Below are 12,456 nucleotides of genomic sequence, written 5' to 3'. Positions count from 1 at the left end.
GTAAAATGTCTAAACAGTTGAGAACTTGCTGCAAATTTGAGCAGGTTTTTGCTGCCATCTAGTGGCCAATGTGAGCATTTCACAGCTTCTGATAGATTTCCTATTTGAAACCCAAAATTCAGTTAAAAAAGGCATTTATAAATGTGAGAAATGCATTATTTTTTTGCCAGGCAGAGTTGTATAGTTCTTGGGTTTTAGGACGCAGAAGGTTTTGCCCTATGGGTGGACGGTTGGACAGCAGTTTCTCTTGACAGGCACAATTTATATTTGTGTAAAATGATAATAACGTCAGTGCACTGACCCTGGCATTGCTGTTGAGAGTCGTCAGTTCGGGCGTTATGTTTGGGTTTTGTGATATTTGTGGCCCTGTGTGGTCATGTAGACGGACACACATGAACGCCTCTTTAACATCAGACGGACCAGAGCTTCCCCTTTTCCTGTGTGACTCACAGAACCTTTTGAGATTAAAACCGGAGTGTGTTCTCATTTTAGTAATCAGCCTGAATTTTGAAATGCATGTACATGCAAGTCAAATGTTTTTAATCACCTTAGATCTGGAATTCTTCTGCGTTTCAAGCCCCAAACACTTTATTCTTTTGAACGGACTCTTTTCCCCGAGGGTTTGGATTAGTGGAGTGCAGCTGCCTGCACAGTTTTAACCCACTGATCCACAGCTCCATGTAAATGCCTTAATTCACTTAATCTGATGGTAATCCATGCAGGCATTATGGGGGATTGTGTCACAACAGAACTCAGCTTTTAGGGACAAGTTTAAACAGTCACTGTCTCGTCTCCGCCTCAGGCTTCTCAGCTCCATAATCTGTGCTTTCGTGTCTTTTCCTTCACTGATTTACACTTTGGAGTTGCAGGTTGTAACCACTGTGCACTGCTGTGTGTGTGTGTGTGTGTGTGTGTGTGTGTGTGTGTGTGTGTGTGTGTGTGTGTGTGTGTGTGTGTGTTATGGTCTCACTAAAGCTCACTCACTTTAAAGAGATAAACCTTTTTTAATCCACATTAAAAACGGCCTTCAAAGTGCCACAGTTCACCTCTGTGTGTTCCTGTGTGTAGAAACGATCTATAATCAGAATTTTGACCTGTTGAGCTGTTTGTTTTAGTTACCGTCCGTATCTGGGATCAACACATTTAGTGAAACACGTCCAAAGTAGAGCTGAAACAACTAATGGAGTTAATCGATTAAAATTGATTATTAAAATAGTTGTCAACTAATTTAGTCATCGATCAGTTGCTAAATAACTTTCTTACTGCAAATGTTTAGTTTCTTCCATATAATCAACCAAGCTTTGCTTTGAATCTTGAACCAGTGAAGGAGTGCTTCGAGCTGCTGCTTCCTTGGTTTCATTTGTTTTATTTCGCTTTATTTTCATTTTTCTCCACTAAAACCCTAAAGAGCAAATGTCTGAGGAATATTTACCTTTTTTATGTTAAACTGACCTGTTATGGTCTTCTGAAACAGTTGATAGATGTATTTTATGCTAACGCCAATGCTAACACTTAGCATGTCTATGATGTTTTCAATGTTAAAGTTAGCATTAAGCTGCTGGCATTTCAGCATGTTTGTGCATTTGTTTTCTGTATAATAATTAATGGCTCAGCGTTTATTGCCGTAAAAGAGTCAAATGTATTACAAATTATAATATTTTTTAAAATTTATTTTATTTATATATTAATAATAATAGCAACAATAATAATAGTAATAATAACTATACAATTGTATAATAATAATAATAATACAATTTTGGAGAAAGAGACTTGAGTCACGTGTGTCATTGTGAAATGACCACATAGTTTACAAGTTATACAGAGAATGTTGCACATATAATGAGTCAGGCTACAGTTTTTGATTTAGGTTTTATGGTTAACTGGTTATGCTAATTGCTCATTTGCAGCTACAAAAATACCTCTTTTTTTCCACCATATATTTTATAACATTTAGATGTTTCAATGTTTTATGACAACTCAGCACTTTGATAAAGCAGTGTCAATAATTGAAATAATTATTTTTGTTCTTTATTATAAACTGTTTGATTCTTTATTATTTTATATTTCAACAGCCAGGGGATATTTGATGATTTGCTGATTTTCAAGTATTTTAAGTTTTCCGTCTCCTTTGTGTATTAATGTGTCTAAATAAGACTGGATAAGCACAAACAAAGTAGTAATAAATACAAACCCTGAAACACGCCCACATCCTGCTGATTTTTACTCCTCCTGTGCGCGTAGCCGTGTAGAATATCGTTCTGCTGTCTGGTGAGGCTCCGTGTTCACACGGCTTCCTATGTAAACAGATGTTATCTCCCTCAATATTTCAGTAAACATCCGATAGCCGTCGTCACGTTTGTGTTGCCTGATTCCTTTATTTGTCCGTCCAGAGTCGATGAGTCGGTAACATCACTAACACGAACGACTGGTAGCTGTTTTATCTCCCGTATTCATGTCACGTCTCACGTTGAGAACGAGAACACAACCCACCGTCACTTCCTGTCCGACTGTTCGTGGTCACACTTCACCAACATCTGATAAATTTGAGCGTCTTTCTCTGAGACTGGCCGCCTTCTGCCGTAGTTTTCCACTGCACAGAACACTTCTTACAGCGAGACATTTTTCAGCTCCCGGACCGTCATGTTCCTGAACTTTTCACACTCCTCCATGATGACAGTAACCGTAAACAATCACTAAGAATAATGACAAAATGAAGCGCATTAGCGAGGCACTGCTAAGCCAACATTATCACGGCTAACAGAAGGGCGCTGACCCGCTAAAGACAAAAAGGAATGCTGATGATGGATGATGCAATGCATTCTGGGTACATTTTTCCCGTATGCGGTACATGGGATTGTTAAGCTTGATACAGAACACCGTACAGCTGTCCACCTGCAGTTGTGCATCTTTTAACATATCACTGTACGCGCCTTGTGCTAGCATGAACGTCTGTGTCATCATTTAAAGTTTAGCTGGATTTGTAGGCTGTTTAATTTCACCCGCCCGTCTTGCTGATCTGTGTGTAATGTCCACTTCACAGAATTAGAAGAAATGATGCCCAAGCTGTCCAAGGTCTTCATAGCAGACACCTTGCAGCGTGTCGCGTGTCGCCCCCCAAGGGGCAAACCTGAGCCGGATGTGTGGTGGGAGAGAGGAGGCCAGCAGGTCCCCACCGAGGGCAGAGTGTACCAGGATGGACTGGATCTGGTCTTCAGTCCCACCGAGGAGGGAGACTCCGGCACCTACACCTGTGTAGCCCAGAACAAAGCGGGCCGCCGGACACAGGAGGTCACCTTCACTGTGGCCAGTGAGTCGTGCACATACCTTCTTCTTTGACATGTTTAAGACAAACGCGGAAACCACTGCTCACCTTTTCCAGGCCTGGGATGATACACTTATCTCCTGATGTGTTGTGTATCACAATACTTGGGTGCCAGTTCGATGTGTATCACAATACTTAGGTGCTGAGTCAATGTGTATCACAATATACTTAGGTGCCGAGTCGATGTGTATCACAATACTTGGGTGCAGATTCGATGTATATCACAATACTTAGCTGCTGATTCGATGTGTATCACGATACTTTGGTGGAGATTCGATGTGTATCACGATACTTTGGTGGAGATTCGATGTGTATCACGATACTTTGGTGCCGATTCGATGTGTATCACGATACTTGGGTGCCGATTCGATGTGTATCACGATACTTGGGTGCCGATTCGATGTGTATCACGATACTTGGGTGCCGATTCGATGTGTATCACGATACCTGGGTGCCGATTCGATGTGTATCACGATACCTGGGTGCCGATTCGATGTGTATCACGATACCTGGGTGCCGATTCGATGTGTATCACGATACTTGGGTGCTGATTGCCCCAGTGACACCGGATCCACTGGCTCTGCAGACTGAGGAAGGGCTGTTTGTTTTTCTGTGGCCCAAAGACAGGGCCACACAGTGGAACAGTATTTCTACAGGTGTCTGTGTGTGAACACAGCAGGAGTGACATCAGAGACATCGCTGTCACAGTATGTGATCATTATTATTCAGTCTTATTGAGATGTATGCAATGTTGTTGTTTTGTTCATGATTTACAAGGATGTTCATGATTTACAAGGAGAAAAGGCTCAATCCATCATGTATTCATTTGCTGTATGTGTAGGCTTCTTGGTTTGGCAGGTGGATGGGCCCTGATACCTGTAAAAGATCGAATCGGCCCATCTCTCCCCAAAAGTACAGTAATACTTAATGCTGAACAAAAACAATACAGTAACACTTAATATTCCCGCCAGATTTGCAGCCTGTGTGCTTCAGATTTTTCCAAAACTTTGGAATATCTGATAAAGGTATCTTTGAATGAAAGTGATCCCAAAATCATTTACCTTTAGAATGTTTTTTTTAGCGGGTGGTTTGGGGGTGTTTGTGAAACGTAACATTTCTTCTGTTTGTGTTTGATCACAGCCGCCCCCGTGTGGGTGATGAGGCCTCAGGACAGCCAGTTAGAGGAGGGCAAACCCGGGTACCTCCACTGCCACGCTCAAGCCAACCCCGAACCTGAGGTCACGTGGATCCGTAACAACATTGTCATCACACCAGAGGTCAGTCACAACACACAAACCCACACCTTTACAAATGTGACTACGTACTGGCAAGAGTCTGAGCATACGATACATTTCACCGTATGGCCGTTAGCTGTGTGTTTGCTAAGGTTTCTGATGTGCACACAGAACATTTATTTATCATAAATTTAGTTTTCCCAGAATTATCAGTCGTCCTGGCTGTACTAAGATGTCAAGGTGCTGCTTGAACAGCGTGATTATTGTAAAATGTGCAGTTTTCTGAAACAGCAAAAGGCTTCAGACATCACGGGTTTTTAGAGGAAAATGTGCCAACTGACGGTAGGAACGTCCACCACAGCTTACCTGTTACCTGTGACCTGAATGTACATTAGACCAGGTGTGACCCCACCAGCCCAGGACCACCACGTCCGGCTTCTTTACCTAATAAAGACCTTTAATCCAGATGAAGTGCTTCAAATGTGTTATGGATCAAGTTAAAAAATAAAATTCCTCGTTTTCTGCTCACCATTTCATCAACATCCTCTCAACCATTTTGAGTTAAATGTTGCTGTGTGCCAAACATTCTTCTGTTGTTTGTTGATGAGCTTTAACTTTGTCATGCTGAAAGCTTTTAGAATCAAGTTCAATCTGAGCATCAAAAGAAATCAGTTTAGAGTTGAGGAAAATAATTATTGATGCTGACAAAGCAGGAGAAGGAGTTACCACCGTGAGCCCAAGTGTAAAGAACCGGAGAGAGAACAATCATCCAGAAATTCAAAGAGCATCACAGAGAACAGAACCAGAGTGGCAGAGGGAGGAAGACAAAGATTTCAAAGACTCTGGAAAGAAAACTAGTGAGAGACCTGGACAGGAATGGACTGAGAGGTCACAGACCAAGAAAAACTCCACTTCTGCAGAAGAGACGCCTTCAGGGACAACTTGGAGAAGGATTATGCAGACTGGACGTGTGTCCTTTGGTCAGATCAGATGAAAGTAGAAGCTCTTTAAATATAGTAATGGAATTAAGTATCAATCAATTTATTAATTTCAGTTTATTAATTTATATAGCGCCATATCACGACAAAGTCGCCCCAAGGCGCTTCACATAATTCACAACAACACAAATGAATCTAAAATCAAAATTAAAAGCAAGAAAAGCACAGTTAAAAGATAAAACACAGTAGAATAAAAAGAAATTACAAAGCAAACACAAACAGATTAAAAAATTAATGATAAGACAGTCTAAAAAAGTGGGTCTTCAGTCTTGATTTAAAAATCTCCACCGTGTCAGACTGCCGAATAACAGCAGGTAGATCATTCCAAAGAGCCGGACCACGGTAGGAGAAGGCTCTATACCCCACAGACTTTTTGTTCATCCTCGGAACACACAGAAGCACAGAAGAAATATACACAGAAGTATATTTTCAGTTCGGCTCAAAAAGGGGACTTTTGTTAAGTTGTAGAGAAAGTGGGTCAGATATGTACAGTAGTGTTCAGAATAATAGTAGTGCTATGTGACCAAAAAGATGAATCCAGGTTTTGAGTATATTTCTTATTGTTACATGGGAAACAAGGTACCAGTAGATTCAGTAGATTCTCACAAATCCAACAAGACCAAGCATTCATGATATGCACACTCTTAAGGCTATGAAATTGGGCTATTAGTAAAAAAAGTAGAAAAGGGGGTGTTCACAATAATAGTAGTGTGGCATTCAGTTAGTGAGTTCATCAGTTTTGTGGAACAAACAGGTGTGAATCAGGTGTCCCCTATTTAAGGATGAAGCCAGCACCTGTTGAACATGCTTTTCTCTTTGAAAGCCTGAGGAAAATGGGACATTCAAGACATTGTTCAGAAGAACAGCGTAGTTTGATTAAAAAGTTGATTGGAGAGGGGAAAACTTATACGCAGGTGCAAAAAATTATAGGCTGTTCATCTACAATTATCTCCAATGCTTTAAAATGGACAAAAAAAAAACAGAGATGCGTGGAAGAAAATGGAAAACAACCATCAAAATGGATAGAAGAATAACCAGAATGGCAAAGGCTCACCCATTGATCAGGTCCAGGATGATCAAAGACAGTCTGGAGTTACCTGTAAGTGCTGTGACAGTTAGAAGATGCCTGTGTGAAGCTAATTTATTTACAAGAATCCCCAGCAAAGTCCCTCTGTTAAATAAAAGATGTGCAGAAGAGGTTACAATTTGCCAAAGAACACATCAACTGGCCTAAAGAGAAATGGAGGAATATTTTGTGGACTGAGGAGAGTAAAATTGTTCTTTTTGGGTCCAAGGGCCGCAGACAGTTTGTGAGACGACCCCCAAACTCTGAATTCAAGCCACAGTTCACAGTGAAGACAGTGAAGCATGGTGGTGCAAGCATCATGATATGGGCATGTTTCTCCTACTATGATGTTGGGCCTATATATCGCATACCAGGTATCATGGATCAGTTTGGATATGTCAAAATACTTGAAGAGGTCATGTTGCCTTATGCTGAAGAGGACATGCCCTTGAAATGGGTGTTTCAACAAGACAATGACCCCAAGCACACTAGTAAATCAGCAAAATCTTGGTTCCAAACCAACAAAATTAATGCCTCGGAGATCTGAAGAAATCATAAAAAACTGTGGTTATACAACTAAATACTAGTTTAGTGATTCACAGGATTGATAAAAAAGCAGTTTGAACATAATAGTTTTGAGTTTGTAGCGTCAACAGCAGATGCTACTATTATTGTGAACACCCCCTTTTCTACTTTTTTTTTTACTAATAGCCCAATTTCATAGCCTTAAGAGTGTGCATATCATGAATGCTTGATCTTGTTGGATTTGTGAGAATCTACTGAATCTATTGGTACCTTGTTTCCCATGTAACAATAAGAAATATACTCAAAACCTGGATTAATCTTTTTAGTCACATAGCACTACTATTATTCTGAACACTACTGTATAAACCCTTTAGGAACAGACTTTGTAGAGGTCACTCATGTATAGAAATTATACAGTAATTACAGTAAAACTCTGTCCCTTTTTGTTTTTGTGGTAGACTATTATTATTACTATTATCATTACTATTAATTTTTATTTTTTCAGGATTTACTGTGCACATTGTTTATCTGTTCAGCATTATTGTTATAAAAAGAAGAGGAAAAAAGTGGATATTGTCTGATTATGTTTCTACAGTTATACATGTTGTTTTTTTCCACTTTTTGAAAATAAAGAATTAAAAAAAAAAAAGAAATGAGATGTTTGGAGAAAGAAGCCCAAAAATCACCATCCCCACAGTGTAACACGGCGGTGGGAGTATTACACTGTGGGGACGCTTCAGTGGGTCTGGAACTGGGAATCTCCTCAAGGTGGAGAGAATCTTGAAGAAAGGAGGATATGTGAAGATTTTGTAAGAAAACCTGAAGCAGTCGGCAGCAAAACTGGGTTTGGGTCGATACTTTGTCTTCCAACACAACAATGACCCAAAGCTCACGTGGCTCCTGGTGAAGAACGTCCTTCAGAAGACCAAAGTAAACGTTACTGATGGTCTGCGCAAAGCCCTGACTCGAATCCCAGTGAAAATCTGTGGGGTGAACAGAAGTCCAAGGTCCACACCAGAAGACCATCAAACCTGGAGGAGCTTGAGAGATTCAAAGAAGAATGGGCTGGGATTCCTCAGGACTCATGTCTGAGATGTGCTGAAAACTACAACAAATGACTGCCGGCTGTTATCCAGCACAAAGGACTCACAGCTGACTATTAGCATCAGGGACTAATAATTTGTTGTTTTTGTTTTTTGTGAAATAATTTTGTTTGTGTGCACAGTAAAATAATGTAAACATCCAAAATAATAGGATGTTGACAAATCATCGGGGGGAGGGGGATATAATTTTGTATATTCTGGATCACCTTTGCAATTTAATTATTTATTTCCTGGATTAATATCTGTCTGCTTGCCAAATATTACTTAAATTTGTTTATTACATTTTGCGTTATCCTGCTAACAGACGAACACCAATGACAACATGACCTTTTTGGTGGTGGTAATACTTAAGCAAACAAATACAGAGTGTGACTGGAGAGAATATCTCTATTCACTAATATGCGACCGCCCTCGCTTGGGACTCCGGCAAGGGCGGTCGCATCTCCTCCTCTCATTCTGTTTTTCTGTATCTCTGCCCCAACCTTCAAAAGTCCCAACTTTATGAGACTGTATATTCTTCAAACTGCATTTGGAATAACTATGGAATTGATCCGCTGAGAGATCAGCGGATCCATTCCATTCCACACCATTTTTTTTTAACAAGGAATCAGGGCTGGGGGACTCTGCGTGCCCCAATGGAACCTATCCTGCAGGCTATGTTCTTGACGCCTGGGAGAAGTGGCGCATCACGTGCTCAGCACCACTCTCTGTTGAAGACGTCTAGGATTTATTCTTATTTGCCTTTATGGTAGGAGGTCTTTTGCTGCTTGAATTATGTGCTGCCCTGACCTACCGGAAAACTGGCAAGTCGGCTGCTACCAAAACCACAACCTCTCATCTGTCTGTCATGATTAACAAGGTGGGCAAGGCAGTACAATCTCAGACTGCATTAAGTTTTGAATTTAAATGTAAGTGGAAACCATCTCAGAGCAATTGGTCTGTCCCGCAAAGGAATTGATGTTGGAGACCAGTGAATATTCTCAACTGGATCTGGACAGTTAAAGAAAGGCCATAGTGGAATTCTGTGCCTCCGTGCCTAACCCAAACATGGCAGCCTTATCAGCTACTGAATGTCAAAATGCCCCGCTGTTTTCCTCCAGAAGGATTTCAACTGCCTTGGTGAAGCATTTGGCTCCCTCTTCATTTTTTCCTCCACTACAGACTCTACGCACACACGGACAGAGATTGATATGAACTCATCTGCACACATGACGCACGCCCCCCACCCCTACCCCTCCTTTGTGCTTCTGTCCCCACCCCCGCTCCACCCCAGCCTCCACTCTGCCACTCTGGGAGGCCATGCTGCATAGCTGCAGCACCCCCCCCAAGCTCAGCTGCACGGGACTCTGCTGTGGCCTACACTCACTTTGTCTCAATTCGGATGACGGACTGCTTCAAAGTTTAGCGTACATAAACAAATCAAATGTATATGTGCAGTTGTTTTAATTCTGATGTGTGCCATTATTGCGTTCAACTAGTAGTAAATGTGAATTAATTGCTGTATTTCTGAGGTAACTGGGTGTGAAGATAATTTAGTTGCACTTGTTGTAATATCATCATTCATTCATTCATTCATTCATTCAATAAAGAATATTCAAGCTGGCATGAAGGTCCCAGTCGATCAACGGTTTGTGAAAAGCTGAAATCGGCTGTGTGGCACAGACACCAGTTCCACATCCTGTGTTTGCAGAAGCACATTTTCATCTCTGTCATTCAGACCAACCTGGTCTGATGTTTTGAAATGAGGAAGTGATGTGGGGTGAAAGATAACTGACAGAATTCTCCTTTTTCCAGGACCCCCGTTTTAAGGTGTTTCCAAACGGCACCCTGAGGATTAATAACGTGGAGGTGTTTGACAGGCAGATTTACAGCTGCGAGGCAAAGACGGTTGGCGGTCGTCTGTCTGGACATGCAAGAGTGTTGGTGCTGGGTAAGCTGTGAGATGGTTGACTCCTTCTGGATTATTCTGAAACAATGACTACGTTTACATGCAGCCAATAACCCTTTCATAACCGGAATATTAGCAATAACCCGGTTGCACACGGCCATGTAAACACCCACAAAAACCCGAATATGCTCATATTCCAGTTTTTGAAAACCCAAATAAGACCCCTGGGTTACTCCTTTTCTAACCCGAATATCAGGTCATATAAATGTGCATCGGATTATCACCATAGAAAGGAACATTATTTTGTGTTCTGCGCATGTCCTATCCGCAAGGAATCTTGGTCTTTTGAGTACGGCAACTACTTGTATGCGGTGCACGCAGCCCACCGGACACCACAGAAGCAGAGATAAACGGCTGCGTCCTTATCAGGCGGGCCAGTCGGCATCACTGCAATTGCTCTGCCTCCGATGCACTTACTGAGTCTGCGGGCTCGGTAAACGCCGCAGTGGGCCACTCACACCGCCCCCCTCTGCTGTGTGGAGCTGCGCCAACTGTGGCAACAGGTCCAGGGACTACGCTCACTGTTTTGATGCAGAGGCAGCCCACAAGGATAGATTTCTTGCGGAAAAAATCCACAGTGCCGCAGGGTCTCTGTAACCGCAGCCGCAGAGCTCTGTGGCCATGACTTGGATTCTTTGCGGGTCCCGCATCCGTACCCCCGGAGGCATTGAGCGAAGGGAGAGCACGCGCATTGTGTTCTGCGTGTGTCTGTTTATAATCTTCTCACCCAGAAGAAAAAAGAGAATGTTTACACAGGAGAGAAAAATGAGAAAATGTTAATGCCTGTTTGAGAAAAGTGTATAAAGTGTAGTGAGGAGTTTTACACGAAGCAGGATTACACGAATGCCAGACCAAATCAAGCACCGGTGGAAGACGTGCGTCGCTGTTTAGATGGGGATATTCCAAATGATACCAATGACCATGTATACAGGAGTAACTCTGTCTGCTTAAGCATGTAAACGGGTTATTCCTAATGATTCAGAAACCGGAATACTGACCTTAACCCAAATATTAATGGCATGTAAACGTAGCCACTGTCAGTGATACGGTGCATAAAACCAACACGTCAAACGTGTTCTTCTTCCTTCACAAAGACTCGTGCAGGACACCCACAGAGGTGTAAAATGCGCCTCGCTCTCCTCTGTGACGCTCTGCTGCTGGGGAGACACGGTGACGCCTCAGTGTGTTGATCTGATCTCAGCTGCCGTGTGTTGATGCAGCTGCAGCTGGTGAATGTGTCTGAACAGGATCAGCTGGGTCAATCAATCAATCAATTTTATTTATATAGCGCCAAATCACAACAAACAGTTGCCCCAAGGCGCTTTATATTGTAAGGCAAGGCCATACAATAATTACGTAAAAACCCCAACGGTCAAAACGACCCCCTGTGAGCAAGCACTTGGCGACAGTGGGAAGGAAAAACTCCCTTTTAACAGGAAGAAACCTCCAGCAGAACCAGGCTCAGGGAGGGGCAGTCTTCTGCTGGGACTGGTTGGGGCTGAGGGAGAGAACCAGGAAAAAGACATGCTGTGGAGGGGAGCAGAGATCGATCACTAATGATTAAATGCAGAGTGGTGCATACAGAGCAAAAAGAGAAATGGCGGCTGAGGACACCCATCACATGGGTGTCCTCAGCCGCAGTCTGTGTTTTCTTGTTTTGTGGTCATCGTGTGTGCTGATGAGTCTTTGTGTGGTGTTTCCACTTGTGTTTCAGAGAAGTTGAAGTTCACCCCGACCCCCCAGCTTGCACAGTGTCTGGAGCTGGGCAAAGAGATCACCATCCAGTGCTCGGCTACGGGCCGAGAGGTCCCCACCATCCGCTGGACCAAAGCAGGTGTGTGTTCCCCACAGACACACACACACACTTATCGGACCTTGTGCACTCGGAGCTAAGATACTTTAAGACACACCAGATCTTCCAAAGTATAAGTCACAGGTTGTTTTTGTTTTTTTACTTGTTTAAGAGGTCCTGTGACTTACAGTCCGGTGTGACGTAGAAACTGAAAAATCACAATTCACAACCCACACTGCACCACTCCACAATTTTTAGTACAGTGAAACTGAGAAATGCAACATTAAAGTAGACCTGCATTGAAATAAATGTGGTCAGATTTCAGAAAGAAATCAAATCAATTTTATTTATATAGCGCCAAATCACAACAAACAGTTGCCCCAAGGCGCTTTATATTGTAAGGCAAGGCCATACAATAATTACAGAAAAACCCCAACGGTCAAAACGACCCCCTGTGAGCAAGCACT

General features: G+C 42.3%; 1 protein-coding gene across 1 annotated transcript in view; it reads left to right on the top strand.

Annotated features, from left to right (window-relative positions):
• The window catches only part of ptk7a (protein tyrosine kinase 7a), a 259,481-nt gene extending 247,391 nt beyond the window's left edge, over positions 1 to 12,090 (top strand). Inside the window, exons 7-10 of the mRNA XM_034184423.1 lie at positions 3,041 to 3,307; positions 4,463 to 4,599; positions 10,044 to 10,179; positions 11,912 to 12,090. Coding sequence (XP_034040314.1) covers positions 3,041 to 3,307; positions 4,463 to 4,599; positions 10,044 to 10,179; positions 11,912 to 12,090 — 719 coding nt within the window. The remainder of the gene's footprint in view (positions 1 to 3,040; positions 3,308 to 4,462; positions 4,600 to 10,043; positions 10,180 to 11,911) is intronic.
• The last annotated feature ends 366 nt before the right edge of the window (positions 12,091 to 12,456 follow it).

The sequence above is a fragment of the Thalassophryne amazonica genome, chromosome 13 (assembly GCF_902500255.1).
Source record: "Thalassophryne amazonica chromosome 13, fThaAma1.1, whole genome shotgun sequence".
NCBI classification, from domain to species: domain Eukaryota; kingdom Metazoa; phylum Chordata; class Actinopteri; order Batrachoidiformes; family Batrachoididae; genus Thalassophryne; species Thalassophryne amazonica.
This window is presented reverse-complemented; position numbering and strand designations above follow the sequence as displayed.